Source organism: Diabrotica virgifera, chromosome 7 (genome assembly GCF_917563875.1).
Source record: "Diabrotica virgifera virgifera chromosome 7, PGI_DIABVI_V3a".
Lineage (NCBI taxonomy): Eukaryota > Metazoa > Arthropoda > Insecta > Coleoptera > Chrysomelidae > Diabrotica > Diabrotica virgifera.
The window spans coordinates 100,877,316-100,892,561 of record NC_065449.1 but is presented as its reverse complement, the minus strand read 5'-3'; the positions used below and the strand labels follow the sequence as shown (position 1 = coordinate 100,892,561).

General features: G+C 33.1%; 1 protein-coding gene across 1 annotated transcript in view; it reads right to left on the bottom strand.

Moving 5' to 3' along the window:
- Positions 1–15,246, bottom strand: part of LOC114336264 (pickpocket protein 28) — a 316,523-nt gene that overhangs the window by 88,941 nt on the left and 212,336 nt on the right. The window contains exon 5 of the mRNA XM_050657303.1: positions 12,538–12,736. Coding sequence (XP_050513260.1) covers positions 12,538–12,736 — 199 coding nt within the window. The remainder of the gene's footprint in view (positions 1–12,537; positions 12,737–15,246) is intronic.

Genomic DNA, 15,246 nt, shown 5'->3' with positions numbered 1-15,246 from the left:
GGAATAGAAATCTAAACGTCAAATAAAACTTATAAAATGTAGTTTTTATTACAGTCAGTTGTGGCTTAATCTTATACATATAAACTCGGGATTGGACTTCGTAACTCCTAGATTTTCACCCACGTGAATGAATGTTCTATCTTTCAGTCGAAGCAACTAATTTATAAATAAAGCCGGTGTAAAAGATTTAATCAGTAGTGAAATTAAAACCTGAACTAAATATTTGGACTCGTCTTGTCAATACACGTTCATTGATATATCATATGTTTAGTTTTGAGATATTTTTGGAAAACTTCCGGTTACAACTGTTTAACCGGATGAGATGTTATCTTTAAAACCGGAAGTGATATCAAAACCGGAAGTACATATTTTATTCTTATCAAGACGGGTCGAATGATATATCGTATATCTCATTTAAACGATAAATATATGTCACTTCCGGTTGTAACTCCAGAACCGGAAGTCCTAACTAAAATTATTTACCCTTCCTGTCTTGTCCTATTCAAGTACTCTTATTTGACACCTTATTTTTTCTTTATCTTCTATTATAACGGAGGAGATGTGATTACGGGCGGACGGACACACGGAAGTGGATAATTCAACGTTTTCATCATATTTATTTAATGATGTAAAAAATAGGTTGGCAGATGGTGGTGGTAAAATAGGTTGGTGGCGCAGAATGTTGGCAGATAACACAAAGAAACAGAGACAAGCTGAAAGCAGTAGAAATGGACTTTCTACGAAGATCGTGCAGAATATCTCGATTAGACCACATAAGAAACGAAGTAGTTAAAGAACGAGCAAAGGTCAAGAGTAGCATTGACAACAGAATTTAATTCCGGCAACTGATTTGGTATGGACACGTAAAACGCATGAACTATACTCCAACAACTAGACGAAGACGAGGCAGACCTCGTAAATCTTGGAAACAAGGAATAGTGGATGCCATGCGAAAAGGAGAAATAGAAGAAGATGATTGGCAGGATAGAAAGAATTGGAGATTGAAGTGCGGGAAGCAGCCAGAGCTGTAGGACCCCCGCTATATATATATATATATATATATATATATATATATATATATATATATAGCCATATATATATATAAAGTAGTTTGGTAATATTGACTGATACTATGTATAATAGTTTTGTTTTGGGGTTGCAGTCACTTATTTTTTAGGGGCAGGATAAGTAAAACTCTTTGTTATTATCGAGCTTTCGCAAAATTTATTTGCTTTTTTATATACTTATCTTATATACTATATACTTATTTTAGCTTATCTTGAAAAAGCAAATAAATTTTGCGAAAGCTCGATAATAACAAAGAGTTTTACTTATCCTGCCCCTAAAAAATAAGTGACTGCAACCCCAAAACAAAACTATTATATATATATTGATGTGATCTTTTGAGGAGCCACAGGTTTCATTTTCTTTTATCTTTTTCTGACCTTTTCTCCTTTTTCTTCTTTGTCCTTGCTTCGCTGCCAAATTCATTTCCACTGTTTGTTCTTTACCTGATTCGTCCGTATTTTGTTTCTCATGTTCCTTGTCCTGTTCTTTTTCTTTTTCTTCTGTTAGTTTCATCGTATTATTTTTAAAATCTATCACTACATGTTTTTCTGCCAATTCGTCCACTCCTACTATCATGTCATGTGACATGTTCGGCATTATTACACATTGTAGTGCATACATATTCTTGCCCAGTCGTACCATTACTCGTATGCCTTCATTTATAGTTGCCAATGTCCGTTTGTTTGCGCCCACTAAATTTACCCTAGGTATTTTATAAATTAAATTTGTTAAGTTAACTTCTTCTATTAGTTTTCTGTTGACCAATGTTATTTCAGATCCAGTGTCTATCATAATTTTAATTGGTTTCTCGTTGATAAATCCATCCACAAATTTTAAATTAACTCCATTTTTCTTTTCGTTGTTTCCTGCCAATTTAATAAACTCCTTGGGGTGACAAAAGATTCCTGTTTGATTTTTGGTTTTTAGTGAGCGCCGTCGTGAAAAGACGCCGGTTGCTCATCGTTGTTTATATTTTCGTCATAATGTCTCTCTCCGTCATATTCATCTGTCTGGGTATTATTTACTTCTCTTCTATTTTCTCTTGGTCTGTCGGATCTGTTTCGGTTTTCTCGATATCCCTGTTCATTTTGTCTACCATTATTTCTGTTTTCTTGATTTGAGCGTGTGGTGTTTCTATTCTGGTATTCTCGATTTCTGTCCTCATTCCATTGCCTATTTCTTTGTTCATAATTTCCTCTTCCGTTGTCTCTATTTTCGTTTTCCCTTCTGGGATTAAAATCTCGTCTTGTATAGTCCCTCCTATTTTGATTTCTATCTCGGTAATCTTGTGTTTCTCGGGGCCTGTAATCTTCTCGCGACCTTCTTGATTTTCTTTCTCTTAGACGTGATTCTCTTATTTGTAGGAATTGGCATAAACTATCTATGTCTTTGTAATTTTGCAATGTGATATGGTCTTCCAGCGTTTCCTCGAAATGTCTTGCAATCAGTTCGACTAATTGTTCCGATGAGTAATTATATTGTAAATGTTTTGCATTATTGTAAATTTGCAAAGCATATGTCCTTTCTGATACACCCATCCTATCATTGTATTTCCCATTTTGCAATTCCTTGTTAATTTCCAATTGTTGGACCTTTCCCCAGAAATAATTCAAAAATTTTTGTTCAAATTGTTGCCAATTGCCGAATTCTTCTTCTTTACTATCGAACCATAGGCTTGCTTCATATTTGAGATGCTTTCTGATAGTTTCTTTTGCTGTATCGAAATTTCCGATGTGCTGTATTTTCTTTTTCAGGCTATTTATGAACGGCACTGGGTGTAATCTTCTTACATCCCCGCCAAACCTTATCTTCACGTCATCTGTGCTATGTATAACCATTTCTCTTCTTTCTCCGACATTCTGTTGCGTCCTGTTTTCCGTGACTTGTTTTTCTATTTCTGTGATTCTTTTTTCCACTTCTTCTCTGTCTACTTGAATAGCATTTTCCAACTTGTTTTCCAAACTTTCCATTTCTTTTTTCTGGCAATTCGTTAACTCCTTCATTTTTATTTCTTGTTCTTGCATGTGATCTTTAATTTTCATTTTTTGCTGTTCTATCTCGTTTTTCATTGTTGTCAAACATCCTTTTATTTCCTTTTCATACTTTTCTATGCGTTCCTCTATTTTCTTATTGTTCTCTTCTATTGCTTGTTTTGTTTCTTTTTGATTGTCATCCATTTTTTGCTGTGTTTCATCCATTTTTTGATCCACTTTATCCATTTTCTTTGATGTTTCTTCCATGGCTTGTTTCGTTTCACGTTGATTTTCATCCATCGTCCTTTTTGCTTCATCCATTGCTTGTTTTGTTTCTCTTTGATTGTCATCCAGTTTTTGTGACTGGAGTTGCATCAGTTGTAATAGTTTATCTATTCCTGATAATTCTTGCTGTTCTGATGCCATGATTGTCGTGTCTAAAATATCTTCTTGGTCTGAATGTTCTTTTTGTTTTTTGTTATCCTTGCTTTGGCTTCTTGTCACAGACATTTGTTTTCAAGAAGTATTATCCCCGCCAAATATGAAATTTTACTAGTATGTTACCAATACGACTTTTTTTTTTTTTACCCAAATATTATAAATTGTCAATAAATATATCAAATGTAAATATCGTAAAAATAAAATATTAAATCAGTTATGTAAAATTTGTACCTAAAGAGATCTAAAATTTTATGTTATCAAATGTAAGTATCTCACTTTTTACCACAGGCATATAAATTTTCAAATACCGGCTTTACTCTTTCTATCCTTCAAATTTGCCACTAGAAATACTTTACAATGCCCCACGTTGGGCGCCAGTTGATGTGATCTTGATTATTGATATGAGATAATATTCTTATATGTTACTTAATTTAATCAATGTATTAATACTAATCCAATTAATTAACCAGATCACATATCAATATGTTTTCAATCTCAGGGCGAATTATAAATTAATTACTTACTTCCGTGGCTTCTAAATATTTCTTAATGGTTCCTAATCGGGATAGAAAAGAAAAGAGTAAAAAAAATACACATATGGGTTACAATTATAATCAAAATATTTTTTATTTTATTTAAAAGGCAATCAATGCTTGATATTTGCTATTTCTTATTATTCTTAAACATAACATTTACAAATGGGAATCTTATTTCCTTTTGGTTTTCAATTGAAAGTTTTTATTAACATTTAACTATTAGGAGTTATTAGGAACAACTCTATTTAAGTTTGATGAAGCTTTTCTGATATTATTGATTATGTTATTCAATTTTTTATGTGGAATTTAATACGAAAAACCCATACATTCATGTCCAAACAAATGAGACTGACCTTTTCCTGGTGAACTGAAAATGTCCTCACACAAAACCCTTTCCTGCTATCCTTGGCTGCGATCAAACCTCGTCCTGGCTTCCAGTGATGTTCTCCTTTGAAAAACTAGCTCGAATAGCTCTCGTTCCTGCTTTTGTCGTGATGCTGTGTTCTACCTTTTTCGAAACTGCTATCAGCTACCGGGACACTCTGGGCTCAAGGAGGTTCTTTTACTCTCGACCTGGCCTACTTCTCGTTCCACGATAGATACTCCACACTCACGGAACTACACCGGCTATCTCACTCCTCGAACACTACCGTCTACTACTCGACTTCACTTCTCGACAGCTCAAAACATTCTGATCTCACTTTGTCATCCATTCCCCTACTTTCTAAATATCCCTTCCAGATTCACAAATCAATCTTCCACCACCAACTCTCATTCGTAATATTCCTCAAAACCAATTTTTAATCTTTCTAAATATGCTTAATGGATTTCAAAAGAAAATATTTAATTCCCATTCTAAAATACTTTCTAACTATTTACAAATTTTAATGACCTATTCTCTCTTTCAAATGAGTCTTATTTAGCATAGGCTAATGATCGAAACCTTCCGCGAAAAACGATAATGAACTATCATCTATTTCACTGAGTTTTATTTAGCATAGGCTAATGATCGACCTTCCGAGAAGAACGATAATGGTACGCGTCATTCACTTTGTTTATCTAAGCACATTGTTCCGAGTTTCGTACGCTTATTCTAATCACTTCTTAAAATTAAATATAACAATTTGTTGTATACAGGTTGTTCTAAATTTATATGCCCGTGGTTGAGAAAATTGAAAATATTTTATATTAAATTGAACTCTGTTTATAATTATCAAAATTTAATTTTCATATCAAATAGAAATATAACAATATATATATATATATATATATATATATATATATATATATATATATATATATATATATATATATATATATATATATATATATACAGAGAGAGTCTGTAAAGTGGAATAAATTCAATATCTCAAATACTAATTGTTTTTTTGGAAAATGCTCAGACCCGTCGATTAGTATTTCAAATTGTCCTTTTTGACATTCAATAAAAATGTATACAGGGTGTCCCAATTTAGAGATATGACGTCATCGTCGATTTTCTTAAATGGCAACACTGTCATTTTGATAGCTAATTTGATAGGGTTTGTAAAGTTATACATAACTGCAAAATATCAAATTTTTATTCTCTACCATTTACAAGATAATAGAAAATAACAAAGTTATATCTGTAATTTGGAATATATTCAATAATTAAAATACTAACTGTTTTTTTGAAAAATGCTCAGACCCGTCGATTAGTATATCAAATTGTCATTTTTGACATATAATAATAATGTATACAGGGTGTCCCAATTTAGAGATATGACGTCATCGTTGATTTTCTTAAATGGCAACACTATCATTTTGATAGCTATTTTGATAGCGTGTGTAAAGTTATACACATCTGAAAAATTTCAAAATTTTATTTCCTACCATTTACAAGATAATAAAAAATAACAAAGTAATGAAGAACAAGAAGTAATCAAATAATAATTGAATTTATTTATTTCAATTAAGCAAATGCTCATAACGTTGCCCATTGACAATTTGACAATAATTGAGGGCAACATTATGAGTTTTTGCTTAATTTATCGAAATAATTAAATTCAATTATTAGTTGATTACTTCTTTTTCATAACTTTGTTATTTTTTATTATCATCTAAATGGTAGAGAATACAAATTTGAAATTTTGCAGTTGTGTATAACTTTACACACCCTATCAAAATAGCTATCAAAATGACAGTGTTGCCATTTAAGAAAATCAACAATGACGTCATATCTCTAAATTGGGACACCCTGTATACATTATTATTATATGTCAAAAAGGACAATTTGATATACTAATCGACGGGTCTGAGCATTTTTCAAAAAACAGTTAGTATTTTAATTATTGAATATATTCCAAATTACAGATTACCTTTGTTATTTTTTATTATCTTGTAAATGGTAGAGAATAAAAATTTGATATTTTGCAGTTATGTATAACTTTACAAACCCTATCAAATTAGCTATCAAAATGACAGTGTTGCCATTTAAGAAAATCGACGATGACGTCATATCTCTAAATTGGGACACCCTGTATACATTTTTATTGAATGTCAAAAAGGACAATTTGAAATACTAATCGACGGGTCTGAGCATTTTCCAAAAAAAACAATTAGTATTTGAGATATTGAATTTATTCCACTTTACAGACTCTCTCTGTATATATAATAAGTTAATACCTACAACATAAGTTTTAACTCAGACATGCCACAAGAAAACAGTTTTTCAAAACAAAATCTTTAGTTAAATAAATAGGTGCAGTTGACCCACTACATGGTAAACATCAGCCATTGCTTGCTCCTTACTAATACCTCAAAAATTGTGAATTCGCATAGTTTAAAAATAGTGAAAGTGATCCAGCAAGAACATTACACTATCCACTAGCTGGGTAAGTGTTTGCAAAATTCAATGTGTCCAAATAGACTATTAATTAGAACTAGAATTACACAAAGACTATATAGACTTTTACAAACAATTTATTTCGAATGTTTTTATTTTATTATTCTTGTTCTAAACACCTGATTCTTATAGGAAAATAATTAATTACATGAGAGAAGAAAAAATAGTACACCATAGCTATCAACTCAAACAAGAAAGAACATATAGAGTAGTCCTAAGAGGTTTACACCATTCTATACCCTTAGAGGAAATAAAAGCTGAATTATTAAAGCAAGGCCACACAGTCAGAAATGTTTTAAACATCCGGCACAGAGTAACAAAAGAGCCCCTACCATTATTTTTCGTCGATTTGGAACCAAAACAACAATAATAAAGTTTTTAATGTGGAATTATATACAATACCAGAATTAGAGTAGAAGCTCCCAAACACAAGAACACCATTGTGCAATGCACTCGACGTCAGGCATATGGACTCTTCAAGTCATACTGTTTTAAACCTTATAAATGTGTTAAATGTGGAGGACCACACGACACCAAAAGTTGCACAAAACCGAAAGACACACCTGCAACATGTACTCTTTGCAAGGGCAACCACCCAGCGAACTATAAAGGCTGCACTGTTTATCGAGACTTATTAAAAGCAAAGAGCAGGAATAACGACATATCTAGACCTAGAAACACACAAGGATACATAAATCCCAATCCAGCACTGCATCAAATGACTCAACAAAATGCGCAAAATGGAATCAATTATACTCAAGTACCCTCAGGAAACATCAACAGTCCAAATAATGGTGAAGATCTATCACACATGATGATAAGTTTCTTAAATGAATTCAAAAATCTATTCAATCAACTACTGAACCAAAATAGCATGATCCTGAACATGCTAACAACAGTCATTAGTAAAATAACGAATTAATGGCTTCATCAATTAGAATAGCCGCCTGGAACGCCAACGGGCTACCAAACCATGTACAAATAAATTAGATGTTCTTCTTATCTCAGAATCACACTCAATCGACAGAACAGTAGTAAAAATTCCTTTATACACAACGTACTTTACTCATCATCCTGATGGAACTGCTCCCGAAGGAACAGCAATTATTATTAAATCTTCTATTAAACACTATTTCTTACAAAAGTACGCCACACCTAAAATACAAGGAACCATACTAAAAATAGAAACATTTACATGGCCTCTTGCCATTGCAGCAATGTACTTACTGTCCTCCTAGACACTCCATATCAATTGAAGAATACGAGACCTTCTTTCAAGAACTAGGACTCCGATTTATAGCAGCTGGAGACTGGAATGCCAAACACAGCGTATGGGGATCGGGGCATATAACACCAAAGGGTCGGAATTTATTGGCGTGCTCGCAGAGAAATAATTTAAACTTCCTTTCGACAGGTCAGCCAACGTATTGGCCGACCGATCAAAACAGGATTGCTGACCTGCTAGACTTTGCCGTTATCAAAGGTATCTCAAATATTCAAATATACATTACAAAATAGAGCCCATTTGTGATTTAAGTTCAGATCATACTGCAATAATCATAACACTAAATACAACTATAATAATATGGAAGGAACCTGTGGTAAAACTCTGCAATAAAAGAACCAACTGGGAACAATTTCAAGCTATTATTAACACAAATATAAACTTAAAACGTCGAATTAAAGAACCCCATGAAATAGAAAAAGCAGTGCAACATTTGGGCAGTAAAGAATTCCCTACAAAACAGCAGAATAGACTACAGATATATCGACTTAATTACAAATATATATGATAAAGCAACAACAACTATTAGGCTAATGAAACAAACAGAGCCTATTAAAATAAACCGAGGAGTAAGACAAGGAGATACCATCTCGCCCAAGCTATTCAACCAAGCGCTAGAAGATGTGTTCAAACAACTACACTGGGATGGCTTGGGTATAAACATAAACGGGCAATATCTGAATCACTTACGATAGGCTGATGATATTGTAGTGAAGAATTGAAGAATTACAAAAAATGATGGAAGAACTAGATAGAGAATCGACGAAGATAGGCCTGAAGATGAATTACAGTAAAACAAAAACCATGACCAATCAACAAAAAGAAGTAATAATTACAGTGGCACAAACAAGAATAGAACAATTAAAAGTGTATATACAGGGTGTAACAAAAATACAGTTCGTAAATTAAATCACATATTTTGGGACCAAAAATAGTTCGAATGAACCTAACTTACCTTAGTACAAATATGCACATAAAAAATTACAGCCCTTTGAAGTTACAAAATGAAAATCGATTTTTTCGAATATATAGAAAACTATTGGAGATTTTTTATTGAAAATGGACATGTGGCATTCTTATGGCAGGAACATCTTAAAGAAAAATTATAGTGAAATTTGTGCACCCCATAAAAATTTTATGGGGATTTTGTTCCCTTAAACCCCCCCAAACTTTTGTGTACGTCTCAATTAAATTATTATTGTGGTACCATTAGTTATATTCAATATTATTAAAACTTTTTTGCGTCTTAGTATTTTTTCGATAAGGCGGTTTTTATCGAGTTGAGGCTTATTTTTCAAAAGGAGAAGGCCACAGATGCGATGGTCGGGTGACCTGAAGAAACACACTGGGTCAAATTGGATGCAAATTGCCCAAGATAGAGAGGCATGGAAGAAGGAAGAGGATGCCTATATCCAAGGATGGATGTTTAGGGCTGATTAGATAGATAGATAGTGCAGCATTTAACAGAAGTAATACAAGATGTCGCATGGAAGTCAACTCCAGATAATAAAAAAATTACCACCCACGATCAAAACATTCCTTTACAAATTAAAGAAATTTTAAATAAAGAGCTAGGGCCAAATGGCAGCGGACAAGAAATCCCCTGGATAAAACACAATTAAATCGGTTAACACATCAACTGCGTACAGCGTTAATCCAGGCCCGTAATGAGACTTTTAAATATTACATCTCCAACCTAACACCTAATGACCATTCATTATGGCAAGCGACCAAAAAATTCAAGAGACCAACAGCATCTATTCCACCAATTAGAAAATCGGATCTTAGCTGGGCAAAAACTGGTGAAGAAAAATCAACACATTAGCACAACACCTCGCCCAGTTATTTAGTCTACATACAAAAGTCAATGCTGAAGATGAAGAAGTATACAAATTTCTCGACGCTCCTTGTCAATTATCGTTACCACTGAAACCATGTACACCAACAGAGATCTGGAAGGCAATAAATAAAATAAACCCTCATAAGATTATGACCTAATTAATGGTGATCTACTACAGCATTTGCCTAGGAAAGCGATAGTCCTGCTAACTATTGTACTTATATAACAGCATGATAAGATTGTGTCACTTTCCTATTCAATGTAAATACGCACAAATCATTATGATTGCGAAACCGGGCAAACCGCCTACAAAACCCTCCTTCTATCGTCCTATAAGTCTTCTACCAATAATGTCAAAAATTTTCGAAAGTCTTCTCTTCGTCCGAATTTTTGAAGGAATAAACATAAATAGCATAAATACCTGACCATCAATTTGGCTTTCGACAGAACTACTCAACAATACAGCAGTGCCATCGGATTGTAAATTATATAAAAGAAACTTTAGAGGGAAAGAAAATGTGTGCAGCAGTATTCCTTGATGTGGAATACTGCAGCATGTGATAAGGTGTGGCATAAAGGCCTGTTGTATAAAGTGAAAAAGAATATGCCTAATGAAATATACCTGATATTAAAATCATATCTGAGCGAGCGATTTTTCCAAATCAAAGTAAATCCCTCACTTTCCAAATATCATCCTATACAATCCGGAGTACCTCAAGGTAGTGTCCTCGGTCCATTCCTTTATCTCCTTTACACTGCTGACATACCTGCTGATGATGACATTATTATGGCTATATTTGCCGACAATACAGGAATCCTTACATCAGACGAAAACCCAGATAGAATTTCTAACAAATTGCAAAACTATTTAAATTCACTTCAAACTTGATTAACAAAATGGAAGATTAAAGTAAATGGTGAAAAGTCTTCACAAATTACGTTCACAACAAGAAGGATTGACTGCCCACAGGTTCATATCAATAACATTCCTATATCCTTAAAATCAGATGTCAAGTACCTGGGACTCCATTTGGACCGAAAGCTGACATGGAAGAACCATATCAAAACCAAGAAAGCACAACTAAACTTAAAAGTCAGACAAATGTATTGGTTGTTAGGTAAAAGATCCCAGTTATCATTAGAAAATAAAGTATTACTAAACAAAATTATACTAAAGCCAATATGGAGTTATGCTATAGAGTATAGAGTTATGGGGCTGCAGCAAACCGAGCAAAACTAAAATACTGCAAACTTTCCAATAAAAGACGCTGCGCATGATAGCGAATGCACCATGGTACGTTTCCAATATAACTATCCATATTGACCTTGGGATACCATTCATCGAAAACGTTATTAAACTATACGCAAACAAAGCCCAAGAAAGAAATTTCGCCCATGAAAGTCAAACTATTCAACAACTCTACCAGCCGCCACTTGTGGGAAGAAGAAAAGGACATGGCCAGAGGACCTAACTGATTAAATGTATTGGAGAACCAGCGATGGATGGTGCCCAAAGCATGCCAGGATTCAAGACTGTTTGCTACTATTTGCTAAATACTTTGTTGTAATTAGAGTAGATATATTATTAACATTAGATGAGAGAATAAATATTACTAAGGATAATTTATATAAAAAATGGTTTAAACAATACAAACATTTTATTTTGACAAAAGGCACAAGATATACATTGCTAGAACCCTATATTCGAAAAAATTACTGGTTTAAAAATTACGACTATCCGAGAAGTTCCATAACAATCATTATCTCGGATGAAATTTGGACATGCTTGCTATCCGGCACATTTATACAAAATAAAAATAATTGATAACAATATATATTTGTGATATATCTTTGTGATATTTGCAATGAAACGGCGGACTTGGATCATATATTTTTTAATTGTAAGAAGTACACATATCAGTCGGACATTCTTACAAAAAAATTAAGAAGTTTAAACGTTTAGGTACGGTCCCTATAATATTATGTATCTTTTGGCACTAAGTGATAAACGTATTTTTGATTTTATTTTGTTTTTCCTATATGACTGTAAAATTAAGTTATAGAATGATTAGATTACGCTTGTAACCTTAAATGTCTTTCCTTTTGATTGCCTACATGACTGCCTTACCGTGTGGGGTGGGTATATAGGTAAACAATAATTATTAAGAAAAAAGAAAAACCCTTGAATGAGAAAAGTGTGACCCTTGTCCTTATCCCAAAATTTTTATTAAGATTAATTTAGCAAAAATTCACTTTGAAAATAAAATGTTTATTATATTTATTCTTAACAAAAAGGTCGGTCAGACTTAGACAACCTTAACTTAGATTACTAATTAGATAGTTTAGATAAGATAATATACTATGTTTATGTATGTACTATTTACTTTGTTTCTGGCCGCATGGTCTAATCCTAAAGCCAATAAAAAAAATTAGAGTAGATTGTAAAATTGCACCTAATAAAATGATAAAAAAAGTTAAATAAATAAATAAAAATGAGTAAGAATTCTTACACTGTAACCTTCTGCATCGCTTAAACATAGGTAGTCAGTATCACTGATATTCTGCGTAATAAATAGCTGCAGAGCATTATCAGCACCAGCCAGTAATGCCCTTCTTGGGTAAACATCTTGTCCAGAGTTCTTTGGATATCCATCTTCGACCGACCAAGTCATGTTAGGATTTGTTTGATGGTAGTTATCATAGTGTACCCTACAATAGTAATATTTTTATATAATCTTCGAAACACTCTAAATAAAGTAAATAGAACTTCTTTGAATATTGAAGAGGCAGCAACAGAAGCTCTAGGAAAACGCAAAGTCATACTGAACAAAAGAAACAACAACAATACACCATGGTTCAGAAAAGAAATAAAAGACAAATGTAAAGAGAAGAGAGACGCCTACATGAAGTATAAAACATCAAACACTCCAGAATCCAGAGACACCTATAGAAGAATACGAAATGAAACAAAGCAATTGGTACGAAGAACAAAAAATGAACACTGGGAACAGTTTACAAAAAGGATGGAAAGCGACTTCTACGGAACACAAAAACAAATATGGAGATTCATAAGAAACCAACGGAAAGAAATGGCAGAATTGAAGGAATACAATAACATACCAGCAAACGAATGGGAAAGGTACTTGACGGAACTGTTTAAAGGAAAGGAAAATCATAATCAAAATAATCTACCTGAATTAAGACACGAAATTGAAATCAGTTTTCAGGAAGTAGGGGTAGCCATAAATTCACTCAAAAATAGGAAGTCACCAGGACCAGACGGAATAACCAACGAGCTTCTAAAATACGGAGGAGAAAGTATAACCCTAGAGATGACAAAACTTATACAAAAACTAATATTGCACTGCAAGATACCAGACGCATGGAGAAACAGCATAATGATACCAATGTTCAAAAAAGGAGACAAAGAAGACCCCAACAATTATAGAGGTATAAATCTACTAAACACCGCACTTAAGCTAACCACAAAAGTCCTAACCAACAAAATCAATAAACTAACAACTTTATCAGATGAACAACAAGGATTCAGATCCGGAAGATCCTGCGTAGACGCCGTATTTGTACTGAGACAAATCACAGAAAAGGCCATTGAGTACAATAAACCAGCATATCTATGTTTTATAGACCTGACAAAGGCTTTCGATCGCATCCAAGTCGAAGACGTCTTACATTTACTGTATGGAAGAAACATACCAATCAATATTATACAAACCATCGAAAACATCTACTTTCATAATCGAATACAGGCAAAGATAAATGGAAAACTAACGCAGTTTATACCAGTACAAAGTGGAGTCAGACAAGGTGACTCATTAAGCCCACTGCTCTTTAATATAATAATGGACGAAATAATAGAAGCAGTACGTAAAGGTCGTGGTTACAGAATGGGGAATAAAGAAATCAAAGTATTGTGTTATGCAGGGCCGTCTTAACCCGGGGTGCAAGGGGTGCGAGGCACCCGGGCGCGAAGTCCAACGGGCGCAAGCTGAACACTTGCTAGGCTCAAACTTGCGCTTTTTGTCCTTAAAAAACTACAAATAACAAAAACATATAAGTACATTTTCGGTATTTTTTACAAAGGCTATTAATGCTTATTTAGATAAACCCATTTAGATTATTCCGACAATAGTTTCAAAAAGGTGACGCGTACACTATTTTGACCAATATTGAATGTCGAGTGACAATGAGTCACCATCTTGTAAGATTTGAAATGTTGAGGGAACATAATTATAATTTTTCATTCATGGAAAGTATATTGAGTTGGAGAAACTCCGAAGAAAACTTAAAAAACAACACAATGTTTAAATTTACAAAAAAAAAACTAGTGATAAAAACGCTTGGAAATAGATCTGATATGGATGGTGAAGATATATTCCATGAGTTAGAATATTCTAAAATAATTTACTCTCCGTTTTCCCAAATATTTCTACATGACTAAGGATATATTTAACACTTCCAGTAACAATAGGTGAAGGAGAAAGAGAAAGGTCTTTTTCTAAACTTAAATTGATCAAAAATAATTGGCTTTAATAAGTATAGAAAAGCAAATAAAAATAGATACCATCGAAGCAATAAAAACTTTTGCCAACTTAAAAGCTAGAAAAGTTGACTTTGATGTACTTTAAAAAATATGGTCTATTTATAGTTTATAAGATTGATCTTTTTCAATACTGAAACCATGTTTTTTAATATACACGGTGGGCCAAAGAAAACAGTCCACCTCGATATTTGGCAGTAGTTATTAGATTTTAAGGAAATGCAGAAACATTTTTGTTCATATTGCAATTTTTTGGCATATATTTCATACTGGTGACGTCATCCATCTGAGCGTGATGACGTAATCAATCATTTTTTTAAATGGGAATAGGGGTCGTGCGTAGCTCATTTGAAACGGTGTTCAATTCCTTATTCAGTAATATAAACATTAATATCATTATTTATACAGGGTGGTCAAAAAAATTATTTTTGAATTAAATTAATTGACGCAAAAAGAAGAATGAATGTAATTTATTTAACTCAAAATACATTGTACTGCTGTCAGAAAATAGAATAAAATGTTTATTTCACAAATAAACATTTTTTTTTCGCTTAAATGAAATCACAAACAGCTTCCCACCTACCTCTTGGCAGTCTGAACATTTAATTGAAGCGAAAAGCAATGTTTATTTGCCAAATAAACATGTTTTTCTATTTTCTGA